The sequence below is a fragment of the Temnothorax longispinosus genome, chromosome 8, assembly GCF_030848805.1.
Source record: "Temnothorax longispinosus isolate EJ_2023e chromosome 8, Tlon_JGU_v1, whole genome shotgun sequence".
Lineage (NCBI taxonomy): Eukaryota > Metazoa > Arthropoda > Insecta > Hymenoptera > Formicidae > Temnothorax > Temnothorax longispinosus.
Genome location: NC_092365.1, coordinates 13,956,467 through 13,975,369, shown reverse-complemented (window position 1 = coordinate 13,975,369; position 18,903 = coordinate 13,956,467). Strand labels below are relative to the sequence as shown.

Genomic DNA, 18,903 nt, shown 5'->3' with positions numbered 1-18,903 from the left:
TAAAGGGCGGAATTCGATTGAAAAAAAGTAACAAAGAAGTTATATTGGAGTATTTTTGGAATGTCGTACTCAAATTTATTTTTCTATTTCCTCATTTATATGACTACGTTATATCGTCCTTATAAAATATTGATATAGCATATATATCGCAAGCTTCGGTCTAATAATATTAATAAAACCTACACGCACGTGTACGTGCAAAAATTCACAAGTACAAATCAGATTATTGCACAATATATATTACTTTAAGTATTTATATATTTGTACACAATAATTCTGTAAGATATTCTATATGTTTATAAATAATGAGTCACTCACATGAGTAAGATTTGATGTCACATCGATTATAAAAATATGTATTGTATAAACAAAACCCAAACAAGCATAATGTACACAAATTTAAGTTATGTAAATAGTTGCCTTAGATAAAATATTTATCACAGACGGAGTCGAAAGCTATACAAATCGGAAGAAAATATCAATTCGGACGCCAGTCTTACGAGATAAATATATCTAGCTACATTCTTCGTATGATAACCACTTGCATACCTATAACTTTTTCCCTTGATTAGTGTATTCTCTCAGTTTCGTTTTATATTCTAGTCTTAGTTACAATACAATATAGGAAGAAAACTTAATTATTGATTTGCATGAATAAACACTGGTGCAATCGGTCCTTATATATTATCATTTAATTATATGTTATGTATATTTATATGTATGCATGTATGTACAGCTTTCCTATAGTATCGGAAGAGATAACGAATAATTAAAGTCCAAACTTAATTGCAGCTGACAATGGAACTGACGTTTACATAGTTTCAAAATTTTATATTCCAATAGATCATATTCTTGCACAGAAAGGATACTTGTGTGAAATTTGATCAGATAAAATACGATCAGATCTATTCTTAATGATTTAATTATAATGTATAATATATAAATATATAATTATAATAAATTATTTTAAAATACAACATAAAAAATACTAATGCAAACGTGCAATTCAATCAATTAGATCAGATGCAACAAAATTCTCTATAAATAAAGACAGCGATAAAAAAGAAAAGTAGAAAATCTGAGCGACGTGATGTGTTTACGTGATGTTTCGTAGTGGTACTGGAAAATCTCTAATTACAAATCGGTAGTACGTTATCTCATCATTCTGCGAAATCTGTCTAATTCAAAAATACTTTCTGATAACCTGCAAAAATTCATTACACGTTGTTAATAAATCGAAGAACTTTCACTTTATTATATAAAAATTAGAAATATAAAGTATCTACCTTCCGAAAGCATTAACCAAAGCAACAATTTCACTTCTTTCTAGGAAGAATAACTTTCGATTAAGGTTATTAAGCGTTGGTTCCCATTTATCAAATTTTCCTGAGAATAATATCTTTAACGCAGTGCCCAGACCATGGATTTGCAGTTTACCCCATAGTTTACACTTGTCACATCCTACGCAATCCATGATACGTGAAATATTTATAAAATGTTGTCTAAATTCTTCCTTCAACAATCGTGCCTCTGCTCCACCGGTAAACATAACCGTTTCATTAAAATGAACCGGGAACGATCTAAAATACAGATTGCACGAATAATTTATAATTATTTAATACGTTTTAAGTTACATGAAATATCGTAGAATACTTACCTAACAACATTTAAAATATCGTTCATAGCCAATCTTGTATCTTCGTCATCCATTTCGTTACCTGTATAGTATTCTTCTCTTTCCAAGTAAGGCGCAGCTTTGGCTAGAGCTCGCAATTGAAGTAAATAAATAAAATATAGATTTTTCAGCCAATTTGGACCTTCGCCACCTGTTGTTTCAGGAGAAAATCTTCTTTGCAACTCATCCAAGTTGGGACCCCATTGATTGTTAGGTGACACTTGTAAACTGTCTTGTGGGACCAGCAAATACTTTGAACACAAATGGATGTTGATACTGGCATGTAAACCGGATATAACTCGGTAAAAAACTCGTTTTTCTAAACACATTCCTGAAACAATATATTCTCGTTAGGAACAAAAATAAGAATTTAATAATGCTTGATTTAATGTTAAAAATGTATAATTATTCAATTTTTTACTATCCTATTTTAAAGTCAATTAAAATCATATTTTATGTAAACAATTTAAAAACATAGTCTTAAGCTACAACAAAAATAAGCAAGTAAAAATCTATGTAGACATCGTATGAAAAAATATGTGATGTTAACTTATTCCATAGGTTTACATGAAGTTGAAGAAGAATGGAATTGATGAAGTGCATGACTTACCATTCATCTTAGAAGATTGTATAAAAATGTGAGGTGAGTTTTCAGGCCTATGAAAAAAAATAAACTGCTATATAGACTCGAATAAAATTGACACGATAAAAAAAAAACATAAGTAACGTTTGATGTAACTGTAATTATATACCTAAAACAATTTTCCATATAAATACACCGCCATATTCTATGTGCACTGGTTCCCTTGTATCCCGTATATCTTTCAGGGTTAAGTAAAAGATCCACGTATTCTCCAGGACTAGATTCTTTCACGCAGAAATTATCTTGGGCATCGTCATGCTGTTGCCATCGTTCGAATTCTTTATAGTTCTCCGAGCTGTAATCAGATTTATACTTTATCTTCAACTTTTTACTTGGCATTAACGTATATCCCGCTAATTACCTAATTGTCGTGTTCAGGAAACCGAGTTCTATATTATGATCTTTTGCACTGTGCCTACAGTCATTAATTTGCGCATCGGCTCTATATTTATCTACTGGATTTTCGTTAAAATGGGTATCTCTTGGAATATCTCCCTTTAAACCTTCAGGAATATCGTCCTACAATAAATTATAGAAGATAGAAAGAAGACAAATGTGATGTTTATTTAAAATAATATTTGATATAAAAAAAAATGCTTACATCTTGGCAGGGTAGCACGTGACAGTAGCGTATAGCGCATTTGCTGTCATCTGCCCAGAACGGACAATCTTGTTTCAAGTTCACTTTGTAAAATCTAAAATAATCTCTGACTAGAAGACTTTGAATTCTCGGATATATTCTCATATTATTAAAATGGTCCACGGTATCGACGTTGCAAGCACAGTCATCCACAGAACCTTTCAGCTGTAATTTTTATTATTTTCTATATAATAAATATAGCATGTATAAAAATATAACAATTACATTAAAATATCTCAAGCAAGATATCATCTTTTCATTATAAGTAAATTATTTTATTAGAAAGCTATAGATAAATAAAGAGGTAATATAATCTCTAAAACTTTCTCTCCAAGTATGTAAAAGCAAACTCACAAAACAGAAATTTGGATCTTAGAAAATAACGTCAAGAATGACGTTCAATACCTTGCAGAAACATTGATCATCTTTCCTGGAGTTACTCCCGAAATAATTTCCGCCTACTTGCAAGTGGAAAAGCAAGATCGCCAGGAGCAGCCGATAGAACATTCTTCCACCAGTCTCGGGATTCATTTCAGCATGGAAAAGCCGCTGATGCGACTGACTTGTCGCGACATTAATCAGACCGTGATAAAAGGCGCAAAGACGGCGCAAATGACAGCACGGCTGGGGGTTCGCTCAGGCTCAGCTCGTCGTTCTCCTTTCACATCAGTGTCATCAGTACGCCTACGTGCTGAGTGGAGCGTAAACATCAGATGATTCGATCGGATACAAAACAATCTTGCACGTACAACAAGATTACGAGCGATTTGAGAATCTCGTGTATCTCGACCCCCGACTGAGAAAGAACGATAACTGTAAAAAAAAGAATCCGCGTGATATGCACGTACGAAAAAAACCGTCTTATTCCCGTGGACACGACAATATTTTAGGATCTCGAGCTGTCTGTCGTCTCTCGTTACTCGTTACGTCTGCAGCGGGTAATGTGACGTGCGCACACGTGCATACACGATACACTTGTGAGATACGTGGAGCACGGATGCGATGCACTACGTGGGATAGGTTGATTCGCGCGAGATAACACGCGTGACAACGCGCGTAGAGCTATCCCTACCATGGAGAGATGCGCTATCGGCTATCCTATCCCATGCGAGATTCCGGAAACGCTGAAGAAGGAGATCCTATCATCTAGCGATAATGGAGGATTCACACCGCGTCGTTCGACCGATAAATCCTCCATAACTATAGAGACCTTATAATTAAAGAGTCTGGCCATAAGGCGATGTTGTCAAAATCTACACATTCAGTACATTCACTATCACTTTCTCTTTCTTTCTATCTCCTTCTCTTTTTGTTTCTCTTGTTTTTGACAAAACTTCTCCACGTTGTTGGAGAGAAAAAGAGAAAAGGTAAACGGTGCAATAAGTTCAGTTAAAGTTAAAAAGAACAGACCTATGATTGGTTATCTACTTGGGCCGAGTTTCCACTTTCCACTAACATCCATTGCAACCAATCAAAACATCTTATTTTATTACATTATCGCGATTGGTTAACGACAGACGACGCGACGCGTGACGCGTTCAGTGGAAACTCAGCCTTACTCGCGCATGCGCGAGAAAAGCGTCTCGTCCAGCAGCCGGGCAGCAGCATCGGATCGTACCATTTATAACTAATGTAAACACGTGCTGTGTTATTCGAAGTAGACGCACAACGCGGTTTCTCCGCGAGAAAAATTAACAGGAAATCGCAAGTACGACGCATTCGATATGACTGAATAATGGCATGATAATAAAAAGAAGGATTTACGGATTTCGAACGATCTTGTTATGCTCGTATGCTGAAACTCGTCACGTTCGTATGGGGTCGTTTCTGCGGTTCGGACGCTAAAATTTACTCCGATGCTCCTAAAATTATACGCCGAGGGTGGACTTTAATGCGAGTAAAGGAAATTATAAATTGATTCGACTGAAAACATTTGGCATCTGTCACTTGAATAAAATGAGACGAGCATGATTGTGTGATACAAGAGAGTTGTGTCTTTGGTGTAGAAGAGGGTTGTTTTAATACTATCGCGAGTTCTTCGACGAATGATGAATGACGACTGATTTATCACATATTGATATCACATATTTATCTATTACACTTGTGAAGATATATATTTAAAATAGATATAAAAACAATATACATATATATATATATACAGAGAAGCAAGAAATCTTTACAGAAATGGAAGCACCTTGGTTTCCTCGTGTAATTGCTCATCACCCGTATATTATTTTACTGGTCGTTTTTACATTTTCTTCGATATGCCTAATTATTCCGCTTACAACCAAAAGGTTTCCAGATTTTTCGGACCCACAAATGGTACGTAGACGCATGAATCTACTTGTAAGATTTAAAGGCAAATTCTATACAATTGATATTTCAAACACGGAATATTTATACTACAGGGTTTTGAGGCAAGAGGCACAGTTTTAGCGCAAAGATTGACAGCTTGGAAACATTTAATAGAAGCTTCGAAACCAAGGGGTGAACTTACGGATAATCCTTTAGAATATCAACAATATATACGTGAATCAACTCAACAGGTACACATGATAATATTTTTTTCTTTCAGCTATCCTATATTCTTATTTTCAATTATTCTTATTCTCAGGTATATATTTTGTTTATGTTTATGTAATCAGCTTGATTTAGTAATATTAGTATGTGTTGAATAAGTAGCAAAGTGTATTGTTAAACTTTTTCTTGATTTTACAGTCTAATGCAAATATGAAAAATCATAGCTTGCCTACTCAGGGTATTCTTAGAAAAAAGCCAAAAGATAAAAATAAACGAAAGGGAAAGAAACATAAGAAAGTGTTAAATAACACAGACTACATAGAATCGAGTGACGAGGAGAAAGATACATGGAAAGAATTACTAGAATTAAAAGATAGACATAATACAGATATAGAGGATGAAAAGACTCAAGAGAAAGATAATCTAGATAGTGATAATTTTTTCTGCAATTTACCAAGTTCTGCGTACGCTCGTGTTGTGATCACTGTAGAATCGGAAAATAAAAATTTAAATTTATGGTCGATGGATGGTATATTAGCTCAATGTCATATTGATGGCGTACTTCGTGGAAATGTTCACTTTCCATCTTTGTGTCAGACGAAAATCGAGCGCAACGGTGTGGAAAGTCACAAATGTTGTAGAAGTTGGTCGCCAGCTAACTATGTGGCACTTTTATCAAATCGCAGTTCTTGCTTGGGAGTAACGGAGAACGATCTGAGCAGAGTGAAGACACTTTTGCAAAAATGCGCTAAATATTATCATGACCGTCAGTTGTTGCCTAACTGTGCAGAAGACTTTAATTGCCAAAAACACGTGCCAGTCGAATGCTATATGAGAAATGCAGTTTACCATCTATTACACTATCTTTTGGATGTTAATTTTATTCCGAGCTCTGATAAGGAAGTATGTCTTGTTTCAATATCATCTTGTTTTAACACGAATAGGTATGCTTATTGATTCTAATAATCGGACATTGATCGGATTGTTACAGAAGACAGATCTCAACAGCAAACGAAATTCGACGTTGCACTCTGCCATGTTATTTCTTCCAATTGCGGCAAGCTCTGCGACTTTAGATTTTTACAAAGAAATAGACAATGATGATTTAGTGTATGGAAACTTCCGTGTTCAAGGCATGCAACTTGGCCTAAAAAGTATACTGTTTGATCGATTGTTATTGTCTGATTCGAGTTTGGTACTCGGCGGTTTTATCTTCGTTACGCTGTGCATTTGGGCATATACTGGTTCTATAGTGGTGACTACAGCGACAATTTTTGCTGTGGTTTTTAGTCTTGGTATTTCATATGCAATGTATACTCTCGTCTTGGATATTGAGTTCTTCCCTTTTATGAATGTACTGGCCATTGTCGTAGCTGTAGGTCAGTATTCTGGCGTATCAAAATAATTATAAGCAAAATATAAAGATGCTATAAGTATGCACATTATTACAACAAAATCTCTTTACAGGCATTGGAGCAGATGACGCATTTATTTATTGCAAAATTTGGGAATCTAAAAAACAGAAGAAACTTTCTAATGGCGGATTAGTACGTATGGTACAGGAAACAATGAAACATGCTTTTCCATCTATGTTTGTTACATCGCTTACTACAGCAGTAGCTTTTTTCGCATCAATTGTTAGTAACGTGACTGCTATCAATTGTTTCAGGTACTTAATTTTATTGTATATATGACATTTTTCTATTCTACGTTTAAATGTTCTTAACTTTTATATATCATTGATAAATTTTGTACAGTTTGTTTTCAGGAATGACAGTTATCGCTAATTTCTTCTTGATGGTCACATGGTTACCTGCGTGCGTGGTCGTATCGGAGCATTTTAAATTATCTACTTTATCACCTGTCAATTTTATTACCAGAAAAATTATTCGTCCCCTACGATCTTTGGGAGATAAAGTAACCGTAGGATTCACCACCTTTCTTACTGGATTAGTGCTTCGTTTACGATGGTTTTGGTTACTCAGTTTGGGGATTATAGCAATAGCGTGTGCCAGTGTCGTCTTCCATTATCCGGGTTTACAACTGCCAGATTATATGGATTTTCAATTATTCCATGATGAACATCCATTCGAACGATATGATTTAGTATACTCGCGGAGATTCTGGTTTGAACGATATGAAATGGTGCCTATATTTCACTTATTTACATTTTCAAGATTTATCTGCATCACAATGTATATATTGTATATAACATACTTGATTCGTGCAGGTTGGTGGAGATGGTGAACTTCTTCCATTGAGATTTGTATTTGGCATAAAACCAGTTGATAATGGTGATTATCTTAACCCAACTAAAAGGGGGATACTAGATTGGGATGAAACTTTTGATATTTCTAGTCCAATGTCTCAACGATGGCTTGAACAATTTTGCCAAAATTTACGGAGGCAACCTTTTTATCACCATACCATAGGACCTATGTTATCTAACTGCTTCATCGAACCATTACGTAATTGGATGAAAAGGCGTTGTAAGGATCCTGTCGATTCTCACATTGACTATGCTCCATGTTGTGAGAGCAGTAAATTTCCATACGCACCTGATGTTTTGGAACAATGTGCAGCTGAAGCTAGCGTGAGATTACATCGTACGCCTTATTTGTGGATTCAGGATAATCCACCTTATGCAGGTCCAAAATTTGTTAAAGAACCTTTGTTCGCGCAAGCACCAAATGATACGCTTGCGATTAAAGCAAGGCCTAAAATTAAAGCCCTTGTTGTCGAATACGATAGCACATATGCATATAGTCTCTCATTTGGAAATATGGATAAATTTTTTCAAGAGGCAAGTACTATTTACTCGATAACAATTACACGTGCATTAATAATGGTTGCAGAAATTTGAATCTTTGAAGCAAAGTTTAATCCTCTAATTTAATCAGGTTGAAAGTTGGATGCAGAATCAATTACGAACTGCACCTAAAGGAATGAGAGGTGGATGGTTTATCAGCCATCTAGAATTTTATGAGCTTCAACGTACATTGTATCAAGGAACCATATGGGCAATAGGACTGTCGCTAACTTTGGCTCTGATAGTTTTAGCGCTAGTGACGTTAAATCCTCTTATCAGCCTATATGCAATTATAGCTATTGGTGCTGTTATAATCGTTACCGTTGCAGTATTAATTCTTCTTGGATGGACACTCAATATTCTAGAAAGTGTTGCAATATCTACAACAATTGGTAAATAACAATGAAAAGACGAATTTAAATTATCTATGAAATTGACAATAATATTTTTCGACATTTTGTTCCATTAGGTCTTGCTGTAGACTTCAGCTTACATTACGCTGTGAGTTATAAAGCATGTACCTCTGAAAAGAAAATAGACCGAGTAAAAACTGCACTGCAGCAGATGGGTGGCCCAACTCTTATGGCAGCAATTACTAGTGGAGCTGCGGGCGCTCTAATGTTACCTTCTCATGTATTAGCATATATACAAATCGGTATCTTTTTATTACTCGTGATGACCATTAGTTGGATATATGCGACCTTATTTTTATGCTCGATGTTAGCAATTATAGGACCATCTTCACGCTTTGCTCAATTTGAATATCCCAGGTAATGAGTTTTTATCATGCAAGGTTTATAACAAATACATTTTAGACTAAAACGATTAAGTATTACAAGATATAAATTATATTATCAATGGTTAATTTATATTTTTTACAGATTGAAAATATTATCAATTTGTTTTTCTAAATATGAGGATGGTGGTGCCGTTGAAACCGACAAAGATAACAATCGAGCGAGAAAAACTTATAAAGGACGAGGAATGCTTTCAGAATCAACTCTAAGCACATCTAGCTCCGTATGTCAATTTCATTGTAGCGAATTGGAAACTCTTGCAGCGAGACCTCCATCGCCATCATTACCACCATCTCCATTATCAACATTACTTCGTTAAAATAATCATTATTTAATTATCAATTATATATGCCATTATCCAGAAATCTCAATTTGCGATCTCATTAATTGTGTAATTTTTTAAGTATAGCTGTATGTTTAAAATAATTTATATGTCACTCTGTGCGTAGGTGTAATATCGTATAATTAATGTGACTGTTGTTGGCTGTGTTCAAATAGTTTTAAGGTCATTACTCACAATCAGATGTCGTCTATCATTTGTTACCTACAGATACATATGTATAATATGTTACACATATGTACAGTACACACACGCAAACGCAAATACACACACACCCCCACACCAACACGTACAGAGGGCTTCCTAATTAGTAGTACAGATATGTACAATACGATATGTGCAATCAAAAGCATTAATATCGTTTAGTGTGTTTACACTTGGCAATCAATTTCTTTGTAATATTTACGACGTGTATCTTTTCATTTATATAGTTAACAGCCTAGTTTAATCACTTTATTCTGCGATAAACATAAAAGACAGTGAATTGCAATGAAGACTGTGAATGCAAACGCATTGAATAATATCAATGCTCTCAATTGTGCATATGTGTTTATGGCTATGGAAAATTAAATGTTAACTTAAACTATAACTAATAAATATAACATCTCTTTTATATTTCATAAGTTCTAGTTATGAATTTTTGAAGACGTGTTATATGATATATATAGATATATATGAATGTTACTAATGTGACAAATGTTGCTTATATGGATTTAGAATTTCAATTGTAGTTGACATGTTTTTAAAACACATTCACAAATATTATCAGTATTATATAAAAATGAACAATGCAAATGTTATTATAAACGTAATGTTTTGCATTACATATTTATCGATTATTTGTCATATAAATTATGTCATAATAGTAACAATAAAGTAATTTTATATGCAAAATATATATTTCATTCCAATAAAATATTATTTTATTATATTACAGAGTTTGATAACTTCATTATATATTTTGTATATGCATTAAAAATTATATTTGTTCCACATACTTGAATAAAATGACACATTTTAATAAAACAAAAACAATTTATTAAAAATCTATAAATTTTTAAGTGTATATTTATTTAAACATTTATTTAAAGGCAATGGGCATAAATAATGTCTCTAATTTCCTCTCAGAATGTTGAAAAAAATTATCCTCCATATATATTAATCTTGCCGACTTCTCGAATTTCTTGTGTACATTCTTCTGGAAGTAGCATTTCCCGAAAACAGCTGACGAAGCGACACTCCTCCTTTGGAAAGCAACGTTCTCGAGAGGCGAGAGCGAGAAGGTTGCAATAAGAAATCATTGGAGATCATGTTCTTTTATTGTAATCGAAAGTAACCGGACTTTTACTTGAAGTCTTAGAAGTAGCGAGAATGCCGAGAATCGGGATTGTCCCTCAACATTTCAGCACTTGAACTGAAATAAGTATACATAATATTAGACATTAGATAGAAAAAGTGAAAAGTTGAGAAACATGTGTGTACAAACAAAAAACAAGCCTAATATAATTCGATAAAGTCGGATAAGTCTACGAACGATGAATTGAAATAAGTGCGCGAACTCAAATGACAAACTTCAGGGTGAAGACGACCCCAACTCCGATTAACTGAATTGATGTTTGAACGGCAAACTTCAGAATGAAGATTACCCTGACTAAACTCCGATTAACTGAATTGAAGTTTAAACGGCAAACTTCAGAGTGAAGATTACCCTGACTAAATTCTGATTAACTAAATTGCAGCTTAATCGAGGTCGTCCTCTCAATTTAATTCAACCGGCAGGTTTCCAGGTGTCCAATAACAAGAAATTCATATTTCTACATTGGTAAAATACCACAAATACGGCTCGATAAAGTTAGGGTAAACCAGCCAGTGAATGAACGGGGCCCAGTAAATGAACAAAATCACTTATATTTTAAATATGAAAAAAATTATAGGTCGAAGATAAATGATTTTGTGCTGAAAATTAAGAGAAAAATTCACAGGTGGCGTTGAGATCAATGTCACGGTTTTATGCTTATGACGTGCAAGCTAATAAGAGGTTATTTTGGAGAGGTTGCGATATTACGTTTGAATAAGCGTTATAATTGATTTTCGAAGGTAAATATTGCATCATATAAGTAAAGATAGAGTCAATATTTTATTTTGTCAAACATTTTTCTGTAAATTCGTAAAAATACGCTAAATATAATGATGTCTATTCACTGGTGTGATTTTCTAACCTTTTCCCAGTGAATGAACATGTGGGCTCTATTTTAGTAATTAGGTAGTTTCTAGATAGTAATATATAAATTGACTTGACATTTTTAATTTTTGTCTTATTTTTTTGTGAAATTGCAAAATAACTGGTCAATATTTATATTTATTTATTTATGTCTATATATTCCTTTAAATTTTATGAGTATTGTAGTTACTGAATAAAAAGAAAATCTCACCAATGATATTATTGTTCATAGATGGCATCGGCAAAAAAGAAAGGCCCAAAAAAAGTATATGAAAGATTTAAATATACAGAAAAAGATATGGAAGAGGCTCTGAAAGCTGCTCGGAATGGTATGTCAATCTCCACCGCAGCAGCAACATATAATGTTCCAAAATCAACATTGCATGGCAGATACACTTGCAAAGTTCCTAATCAGCGTAAGATGGGACCCAAGTCGATACTTACAGAGGCAGAAGAGGATCGCTTAGAGAAGTGGATCTTAGGCAAGGCTCAGGTTGGCTTTCCTATGCACCCAGACGAGGTGAAGGATGCTGTACAACGTGTCATCGAAGAATGTCCACGCGAAAATCCATTTAAAAATAATAGACCTGGTGAAAAATGGATGGATCTATTTCTAAAAAGGCATCCAGAAATTCGTAAAAAAAATACAGAAATTATTTCGAAGGCTCGTGCCTGTGTCACCGAAGAAGGACTAAGACAGTGGTTTGCTGAAGCGAGAGCCTTTTTGGAAGAAAACGATGTGCTTGATATTCTTAACAGACCTCGCAGCATATTTAACGGTGACGAGACAGGTGTGCAAACATGCCCGAAAAGTGGTTTGTTATTAGGCCCAAAAAGCGAGAAAAATTTCTATGTAATTGCGAACGGCAAGGAAAAAGATCAGTGCATAACGGTTCTCTGCACGTTTTCTGCTGCTGGTGAGGCAATACCACCGATGATCGTATTTCCCTATAAAAGAATTCCGGTACACATTGCCCAATCAGTCCCAGACGGGTGGCCAATTGGTCGGTCAGATAGTGGTTGGATGATACACGCCACATTCTATGAATATGTAGCCAACGTTTTTTATCCATGGTGCGTAGGAAATAACGTACAATTCCCGGTGCTATACTTCCTTGATGGACATAAATCTCACATCAGTTTGGCACTTCGAGATTTCTGTGTCGAACACGCAATCATTCTCTACTGCTTGCCGCCTAATTCCACTCACATAATGCAACCGTGCGACGTTACAATATTTAAACCATTGAAAGCACATTGGAAAAAAGTAGTGTACGAACACAAACAGCAAACGCAGAAACCAATTACGAAAGCAAATTTTGCTTTGTTATTCAAAAAAGCTTTTGGCCGTCTATTACTTAAAGTAGAAACTATTCAGAATGGCTTTAAAACTTGCGGATTGTATCCTTTCGACGAGAATGCGGTTAATTATAGTAAGTGCATTTCCACTAGGAGAGCCAATCTTCAACAAATGTCATTAAAATCCATCTCGACACAGGACTTTGCTTCAACAAAGAAAGTTATAGAACACGTTATTGGACCTGCAAAAGCCAAATCGTTTGCGAAAATGAGAAATGCAATCCAAGGCGAAAATGCTACCGATCCTCTCTTTACGCTGTGGACAATTTGTACCGATCATGTTGAAGATATACATATGTCAAACGACGAAGAATGCATTCCCAACACTCTAGTACAGGCTCAAGAAAATGTCATTCTGATCTCGGACGATGCAATATTGCAAGAAGTTGAGAATTCTATCTCGTTTCCCTTCGAAGAATTGACGGATCCTAATTGTTAAGTCAGGTCTATCATCCCCAATTAAAAAATTTTTTGCTTGAATATTTTACACATTTTTTTGTACAGACTTCGTGCATTTTTATACTACGAAAGTTTGAGTATGGTGCGGTTAATCAGACAATTAATAACTTTAATATTCTACATCAAATAACATTTCTTCTTTTCAATCAAAATTTACAATTATAATAAAAAATATATGATTCTATTTTGTAATCACTCGATTTCAGTCGATTAACTTAATCGGAATTTAGTCAAGAGAATCTTACATCGATCGCAACGCCGCGGCCGTGCAGCGGCAAAAGCGCCAAACTGAACTGGTGCGTCTCCAATTTTGCTAGCGCCCCTAGCGGCTAAGAGTGGCAGGCCGGCAGGCGTCGTTCCCATGGAAACAAATACACAAACAAAGCACATGGCATTCTGTAATTGTGTAATGTTTAATATATATGCTCCTAATTATGGAATGTCAGTTTATCACCTTATAAAATTGTCAGTTATAGAATTGACAAAACATGTAAAAAGTTAATAAAACCTTTAATCTCAGTTTGAAATGTGCAATATATGTATATAGTTGATATAATATTAGATATAAATAGGAAAACTAATATGTAATTCAGTAATTAAGCTGTAATTAAGCTGTAAAAATTATTATATAAAAAGGCAAATGATAAAAGTTTGAATTATGCACGGTTTAAGGTAAAACATATTTTTATAAGTGGTTATGAAGTATCAACATATATGTGATTTTTATTTAATATTTGTTATATTTTTATCTTTAACAAATATATATATATATATATATATATTTTTTTTTTAGAGCTGATCATAAATCTCTTGGAGGACTTGGAATGAGCCGCTGGTTGGAAGCACTTTGGGAACCAAGTGCTGGTTTATTTTGTCTGCCTGGTGGACTTGATATGCTGGATATAAGCGGTGATGGAGATGCTAGACTTATTTGTGCTGATCTAGGACCAGTTGGAAGCGATTCAACAAAGGTACAGTGTATTATAACAAGAAAATGATATGATAACTGTTTGTATATATCATTGAATAATATGTAGTTTAATCGTATCATAGAGTAGAACACTAAAAGAAAATTAAGAATTTGGAGAGAAAAAGAGAAAAAAGTGAAATAAATGCATTTGTCTGTAAATTATAGTAGATTATTTTGTATTCGACATGACTTTATAAATCTTAAAGATTAAACTCTTTCAATTAAATTAGAATCAGCAAGTGACACAGAAATATTCATATATTCTCTTTTCTGAATAATTTATATACTATTTTTTTTTATTTTACTCATTTACAATATATTGCTTACTCATATTTTTAGATACGAGTTTATAAAGGAGGTGATCAGATAACTGAGCATAACATGGTAGAACCACCCTGTGGAGTAGTCGGGTTTTATACGGAAAATGGAGAACCTCGATCATCTGTGGTTGCTGTAGGAGCTGGGGCTAGCGTATATATTTTCAAAAATATGAGACCCTTTTTCAAATATTGTCTACCACACATTGATGCCCATCCAAAAGAACGAGAAGTATTTATATTTTGTTGATACAGGAAGTAATAATGTTACAGAGTCGTCTTAAATCAATTTTATGTACGATAATTATATTGTGACACTAATAGTATTTTAATAATTTGACGCAGATTTGGCATAAATGTGGGCTAGATGAGGAATTAAACGTGCTGACTCTCGCGGATGATTTGGAGCTGTTACTGAAAGAACTTGGCGCAACATTTCTCTCTCCTCGTACTTTGAAGTTTCTTTCTTTGGATAATAATTTACGATTGAGTTTCGCAGAGCAGTATAGACGGGTGCCGCTTGTCAAAGCTAATGCTTTAACGGCAATCGCGATAATTCGCAGGGACTTGTGGAACGATCCCGCTAGTAGTTGTCTTATATTAGGGACCGAGGCTGGCGAAGTTCTCGTCTTAGATCCCAGGTATTTTTCTTGCACAATTAAGAAAAAATTCGTTCATGAAATATTTCAGACATATTCTGTACGTATATTATTTAATTGCCATACAGAGCTTTTTCAGTTATGGATAAACATAAGCTGGAGTGGCCACCAACAGCATTTGCCAGTTGCGGCTTATGGACGGGTGACGGTCGCATAATAGTTATTGGAAGAGATGGAAAAATAGGAGCAATTAGGAGGGGAAGTCCTGTGAAACTTTGGGAAACGTTGGCCGCGCCCGCGGTAGCTATTTCCGCTCTCACGTCCGAAGGAGCGGCAGTAGCTGTTATGGATGGTACTTTAGTGGGATTTTCAAAAAGAGTACGCTTAAAAAGAATATTTTTATATAATTTCAAATGCTTATGTTAGATTTCTTTCTGATAAATTTCTTACAGGGAATAAAATTGTGGCAGATCAATATTCCTGGTATAATATTAGATCTAGTTAGCTTACCAGTACCGCAAAATGGGCTGTCTTTGTTAGCTGTAAGCACAGTGGGCTATGGAATCCGCATTTATGATGGAAAACATCACGTGGATACAGTGAAAATTATGGAGCCTGTATCTGCTCTTAAGGTATTCCAGTTTTATAACATATGGTGTATTACAAAATGACACAAAATATAAATATAATATATTCTTTTTTTTATAAATGCAGTACGGACGAATGGGACAAGAGGAACGGACAATAGCTATGGTCACTGTTGGCGGTGGTTTATGCATGAAAATCCTGAAGCGCACTGCTGACTTTAATACGAACAATTCAGTATCGAATTTGTCGTCGAGTAACACGTCAAAGTTCTCGATACCGAAGAAAACACGATTGTTTGTCGATCAAACGATAAGGGAGAGAGCCGAGGCAAAGAAAATTCATAATACATTTCAGCAAGGGTTTCTCCGGTTACGCTTAACAACGGCCAAACAAGCGTCCGAACATTTAAACGAAAATCAAACATCAGGACCAAATCCTATCACGTTGGAGACAAATGTTCTCGGCTTGGGTCCCAATTACATGATTCGTATTATAGTGACAAATATTTCTGAAGGTTTGTCCCCAACGGAATTATATATTCTCTGCAGAGCCGAGGACACTGATGTAAATCCTCGTGTGATAGATTTACCCTTGCTACCGAGTGCTGTACCTATACCACTAGCTGTTAGAGCAAACTTAAAGGGTCAAATATCAGGGAAAATTAAAATATTACTCTGCAAGAAAGCAAATCCAAAACCTTTGGTTGCAACGACCGTAATATTGCCAGCTGCCGAGGAAGATTTTGAAATCTGAAGAGCACACGTATTCGAATTGTGATTGAGAGTTGAACCAAGTACAAATATAAAACAAATCATATTTTATTTAATTTAAAATGAATTTTCTCTTATAGATGTCAAATAAATCGAATATTATTGTCTCGTAGATATATGTATCTATAAAACGTAGTAGAGTTATAATATAAATTTTTTTTACACTATTCCTCAAAGAACTGTATTAATAATTTACAATAAAATACGCAGTACGTTTTCATTTACTTTATTATGTATCTGCAAGTATAATCTTATGAATTAATATATCTTTCGTTTTTCTTGATTGTACATGTTACATTGATTAAGGCAACAAGAAGCTATATTCATATGCATATCAGGTGTGTTGTGTATTAATATAATGTTTTACAAGCATTCTGACTCTCTAACAACTTTCCTTGTATATTGTCGACATGTTTTAAAGTAAATTTTCAAATCTATATACATTGAAGATAAAATTGCGTAACTAAAATTTAAAACGACGCTCTTTCTGATATATGATACAACTTTTCAAAAGATAAAAAGATATAAATACATGTTTTTTACAATTTCAGCCCGATTAATTTGTATAAATAATTCGTTTTCGTTATTATTAAATTTGCTACACTCACAAAATTTTTAATAATTAATAATGAAATAGACTGAGAATAACAGAGATGTAATTTTTCTATATATGTTCATTTAGTTGCAACTTTCCCCATAGCCATTTTCATTCCTATAAAAATAAATCTTATATTTTGTAAAATTATGGATACAAAAAGAATCTTTAAAATAACACGATATAACTCGGTGTAATAAAATAAGTACAGTGTAAAATCGTGCTTTGATAGTGATTCCTAATATTTGTAATTTTTATAAACGTGATTAAAAATTTTGTTGTCATTGGAAAATATATAATATTCTAGACAATAAAAAACAAAATAATCCAACTTTTGTAGTAATCATGCAATAATACACAAATATAATTATACATATTTACGATTATTTAAATATTTAAAATACAAGATGCTTTGTCTTTGATATTAAAATCATACATAGGTTTATTGTGTTGTATAAATAATGTTCAGAATACTTTAGAAGAGATATGGCTTTCATTACGCTGTAATATATTTACGACAAGCACACCGTTTTTAAAATGGGCAGTTTCTTATATGATTATGGTTACTTATAGTACCGCATATAACATTAATTATAAATCAATATAACAACATATCAGCGCTAAAAGCTAGCAAACTATTGTGGAAAACACTACAGAACGTCATTCTCTCGCATACTCGCTCCAGTCACATTCATTACTCGCGCATCACATTATACATATTCGAGAAACGTAGGAGTAAATAAAAAAAAGAAAGATTCGCTTTTTTTGGGAGCAAACATACGGAAACGTGGGGGACGTAATGTTAATGAAGAATTCTTGTACGACTTACAGTATGAGTGCTTCCAACTTTATGCTCTTCGTCGACTCGGTTATACACGTTGTATTATCGCATATGTTCCTATAATATTAACTTCTCTTCTACTACATTATTTTAGGTACATGTTCTTTCCACGTGTGCATTGTGGACAGCAGATCAGATTCTATACATAATTTTTCGGAAGTAGTAGACCCGTGTACATGGCACCAAGCGACTTCTTTGAACACGTTTCTAATAATCTTAAGCATACAAAAATAAATTATAATAATATGATTGTTGTGTCTCTGTGAACTTACGCATGTATAGTGAATACTATATTATGTGTACACATACACACGTATACATGGTATGTCATATATGCATGTATATGTGCATATGATAAAGCTATATAAATTATGTAGTATATATTTTAAAGTACAATATCCCTTAATAATTATTCGTGATTTTACGAAGTACAATTAAAATGCTCATCTTTTTCATTTACAAGGCGTCTTAATGGAACACCTAGGCGAGTTGTATGCCAATATTGATCACAAAATTTTATAAACAAACTGTATTGTATATTAATGCGTCTCGGTAATGCCCGTATGTTTGAAAAGATTTTATTACATATATAATACGTAAAATATATATCCTAGTAAGAAGGGGAATTTGCACCAAGAATGTGTACGTGAGCTATGTCTCCCCTAAGTGTTCCTTCACTAATAAATCCACCATGGCGTTTGCTGGTGTTGCTTTGGCTGCAGCAAATTATCTGCGTTATAAATAAATCAGTCATTTAAAA

At 34.0% G+C, this 18,903-nt stretch overlaps 4 protein-coding genes and 1 long non-coding RNA gene across 9 annotated transcripts in view; 2 read left to right on the top strand and 3 right to left on the bottom strand.

The window, feature by feature from the left end:
• Positions 1-218: 218 nt before the first annotated feature.
• Positions 219-4,079, bottom strand: Ero1l (endoplasmic reticulum oxidoreductin-1-like protein). Its single transcript, XM_071786329.1, has 8 exons — positions 3,364-4,079; positions 2,920-3,123; positions 2,680-2,837; positions 2,428-2,613; positions 2,286-2,332; positions 1,658-2,006; positions 1,287-1,580; positions 219-1,204 (listed from the first exon to the last, which is right to left on the bottom strand). Exons 1-8 carry the CDS (start codon positions 3,487-3,489, stop codon positions 1,153-1,155), a joined length of 1,416 nt encoding a protein of 471 aa, XP_071642430.1. The 5' UTR covers positions 3,490-4,079; the 3' UTR covers positions 219-1,152.
• A 458-nt stretch (positions 4,080-4,537) lies between these two features.
• Positions 4,538-10,208, top strand: LOC139818170 (protein dispatched). The gene is made up of 10 exons (XM_071786744.1): positions 4,538-5,280; positions 5,367-5,504; positions 5,677-6,381; positions 6,470-6,857; positions 6,946-7,147; positions 7,236-7,623; positions 7,709-8,281; positions 8,379-8,679; positions 8,757-9,057; positions 9,169-10,208. The coding sequence occupies exons 1-10, from the start codon at positions 5,143-5,145 to the stop codon at positions 9,401-9,403; spliced, it is 3,369 nt and encodes a 1,122-aa protein (XP_071642845.1). The 5' UTR covers positions 4,538-5,142; the 3' UTR covers positions 9,404-10,208.
• A 231-nt stretch (positions 10,209-10,439) lies between these two features.
• LOC139818177 (uncharacterized) lies at positions 10,440-12,232 on the bottom strand. Its single transcript, XR_011733407.1, has 2 exons — positions 12,090-12,232; positions 10,440-10,838 (listed from the first exon to the last, which is right to left on the bottom strand). It is a non-coding gene; the product is annotated as an uncharacterized lncRNA (long non-coding RNA).
• LOC139818171 (BBSome complex member BBS1-like) lies at positions 11,258-16,931 on the top strand. Of its 4 annotated transcripts, none has more exons than XM_071786747.1 (7): positions 13,297-13,438; positions 14,257-14,434; positions 14,773-14,982; positions 15,096-15,391; positions 15,478-15,727; positions 15,802-15,981; positions 16,064-16,931. In XM_071786747.1, exons 2-7 carry the CDS (start codon positions 14,288-14,290, stop codon positions 16,688-16,690), a joined length of 1,710 nt encoding a protein of 569 aa, XP_071642848.1. In that variant the 5' UTR covers positions 13,297-13,438; positions 14,257-14,287; the 3' UTR covers positions 16,691-16,931. The 4 variants fall into 4 exon arrangements, with proteins under 4 accessions (XP_071642849.1, XP_071642848.1, XP_071642847.1 ...); XM_071786746.1 differs by lacking the exon at positions 13,297-13,438 and adding an exon at positions 13,497-13,869; XM_071786745.1 differs by lacking the exon at positions 13,297-13,438 and adding an exon at positions 13,497-14,135.
• LOC139818172 (lachesin) overlaps positions 16,918-18,903 on the bottom strand; it is a 60,674-nt gene continuing 58,688 nt past the window's right edge. For both annotated transcript variants that reach the window (XM_071786750.1, XM_071786749.1), the window contains exon 10: positions 16,918-18,873. The gene's annotated coding sequence lies outside the window, so the exon portion shown is untranslated. The remainder of the gene's footprint in view (positions 18,874-18,903) is intronic.

Excerpts from the sequence above, each read along its gene's own strand:
- Ero1l (XM_071786329.1), bottom strand. The coding sequence starts at position 3,489 with ATGAATCCCGAGACTGGTGGAAGAATGTTCTATCGGCTGCTCCTGGCG. Across the intron at positions 2,838-2,919 it reads ACGTGCTACCCTGCCAAGAT|GACGATATTCCTGAAGGTTT; the intron begins GTAAGCATTTTT and ends AATTTATTGTAG. Across the intron at positions 1,581-1,657 it reads GATATTTTAAATGTTGTTAG|ATCGTTCCCGGTTCATTTTA; the intron begins GTAAGTATTCTA and ends TCTGTATTTTAG.
- LOC139818170 (XM_071786744.1), top strand. The coding sequence starts at position 5,143 with ATGGAAGCACCTTGGTTTCCTCGTGTAATTGCTCATCACCCGTATATT. Across the intron at positions 6,382-6,469 it reads TTCCGAGCTCTGATAAGGAA|AAGACAGATCTCAACAGCAA; the intron begins GTATGTCTTGTT and ends GGATTGTTACAG. Across the intron at positions 8,680-8,756 it reads TGCAATATCTACAACAATTG|GTCTTGCTGTAGACTTCAGC; the intron begins GTAAATAACAAT and ends TTGTTCCATTAG.
- LOC139818171 (XM_071786745.1), top strand. Across the intron at positions 15,392-15,477 it reads GTTCTCGTCTTAGATCCCAG|AGCTTTTTCAGTTATGGATA; the intron begins GTATTTTTCTTG and ends ATTGCCATACAG. Across the intron at positions 15,982-16,063 it reads AGCCTGTATCTGCTCTTAAG|TACGGACGAATGGGACAAGA; the intron begins GTATTCCAGTTT and ends TTATAAATGCAG.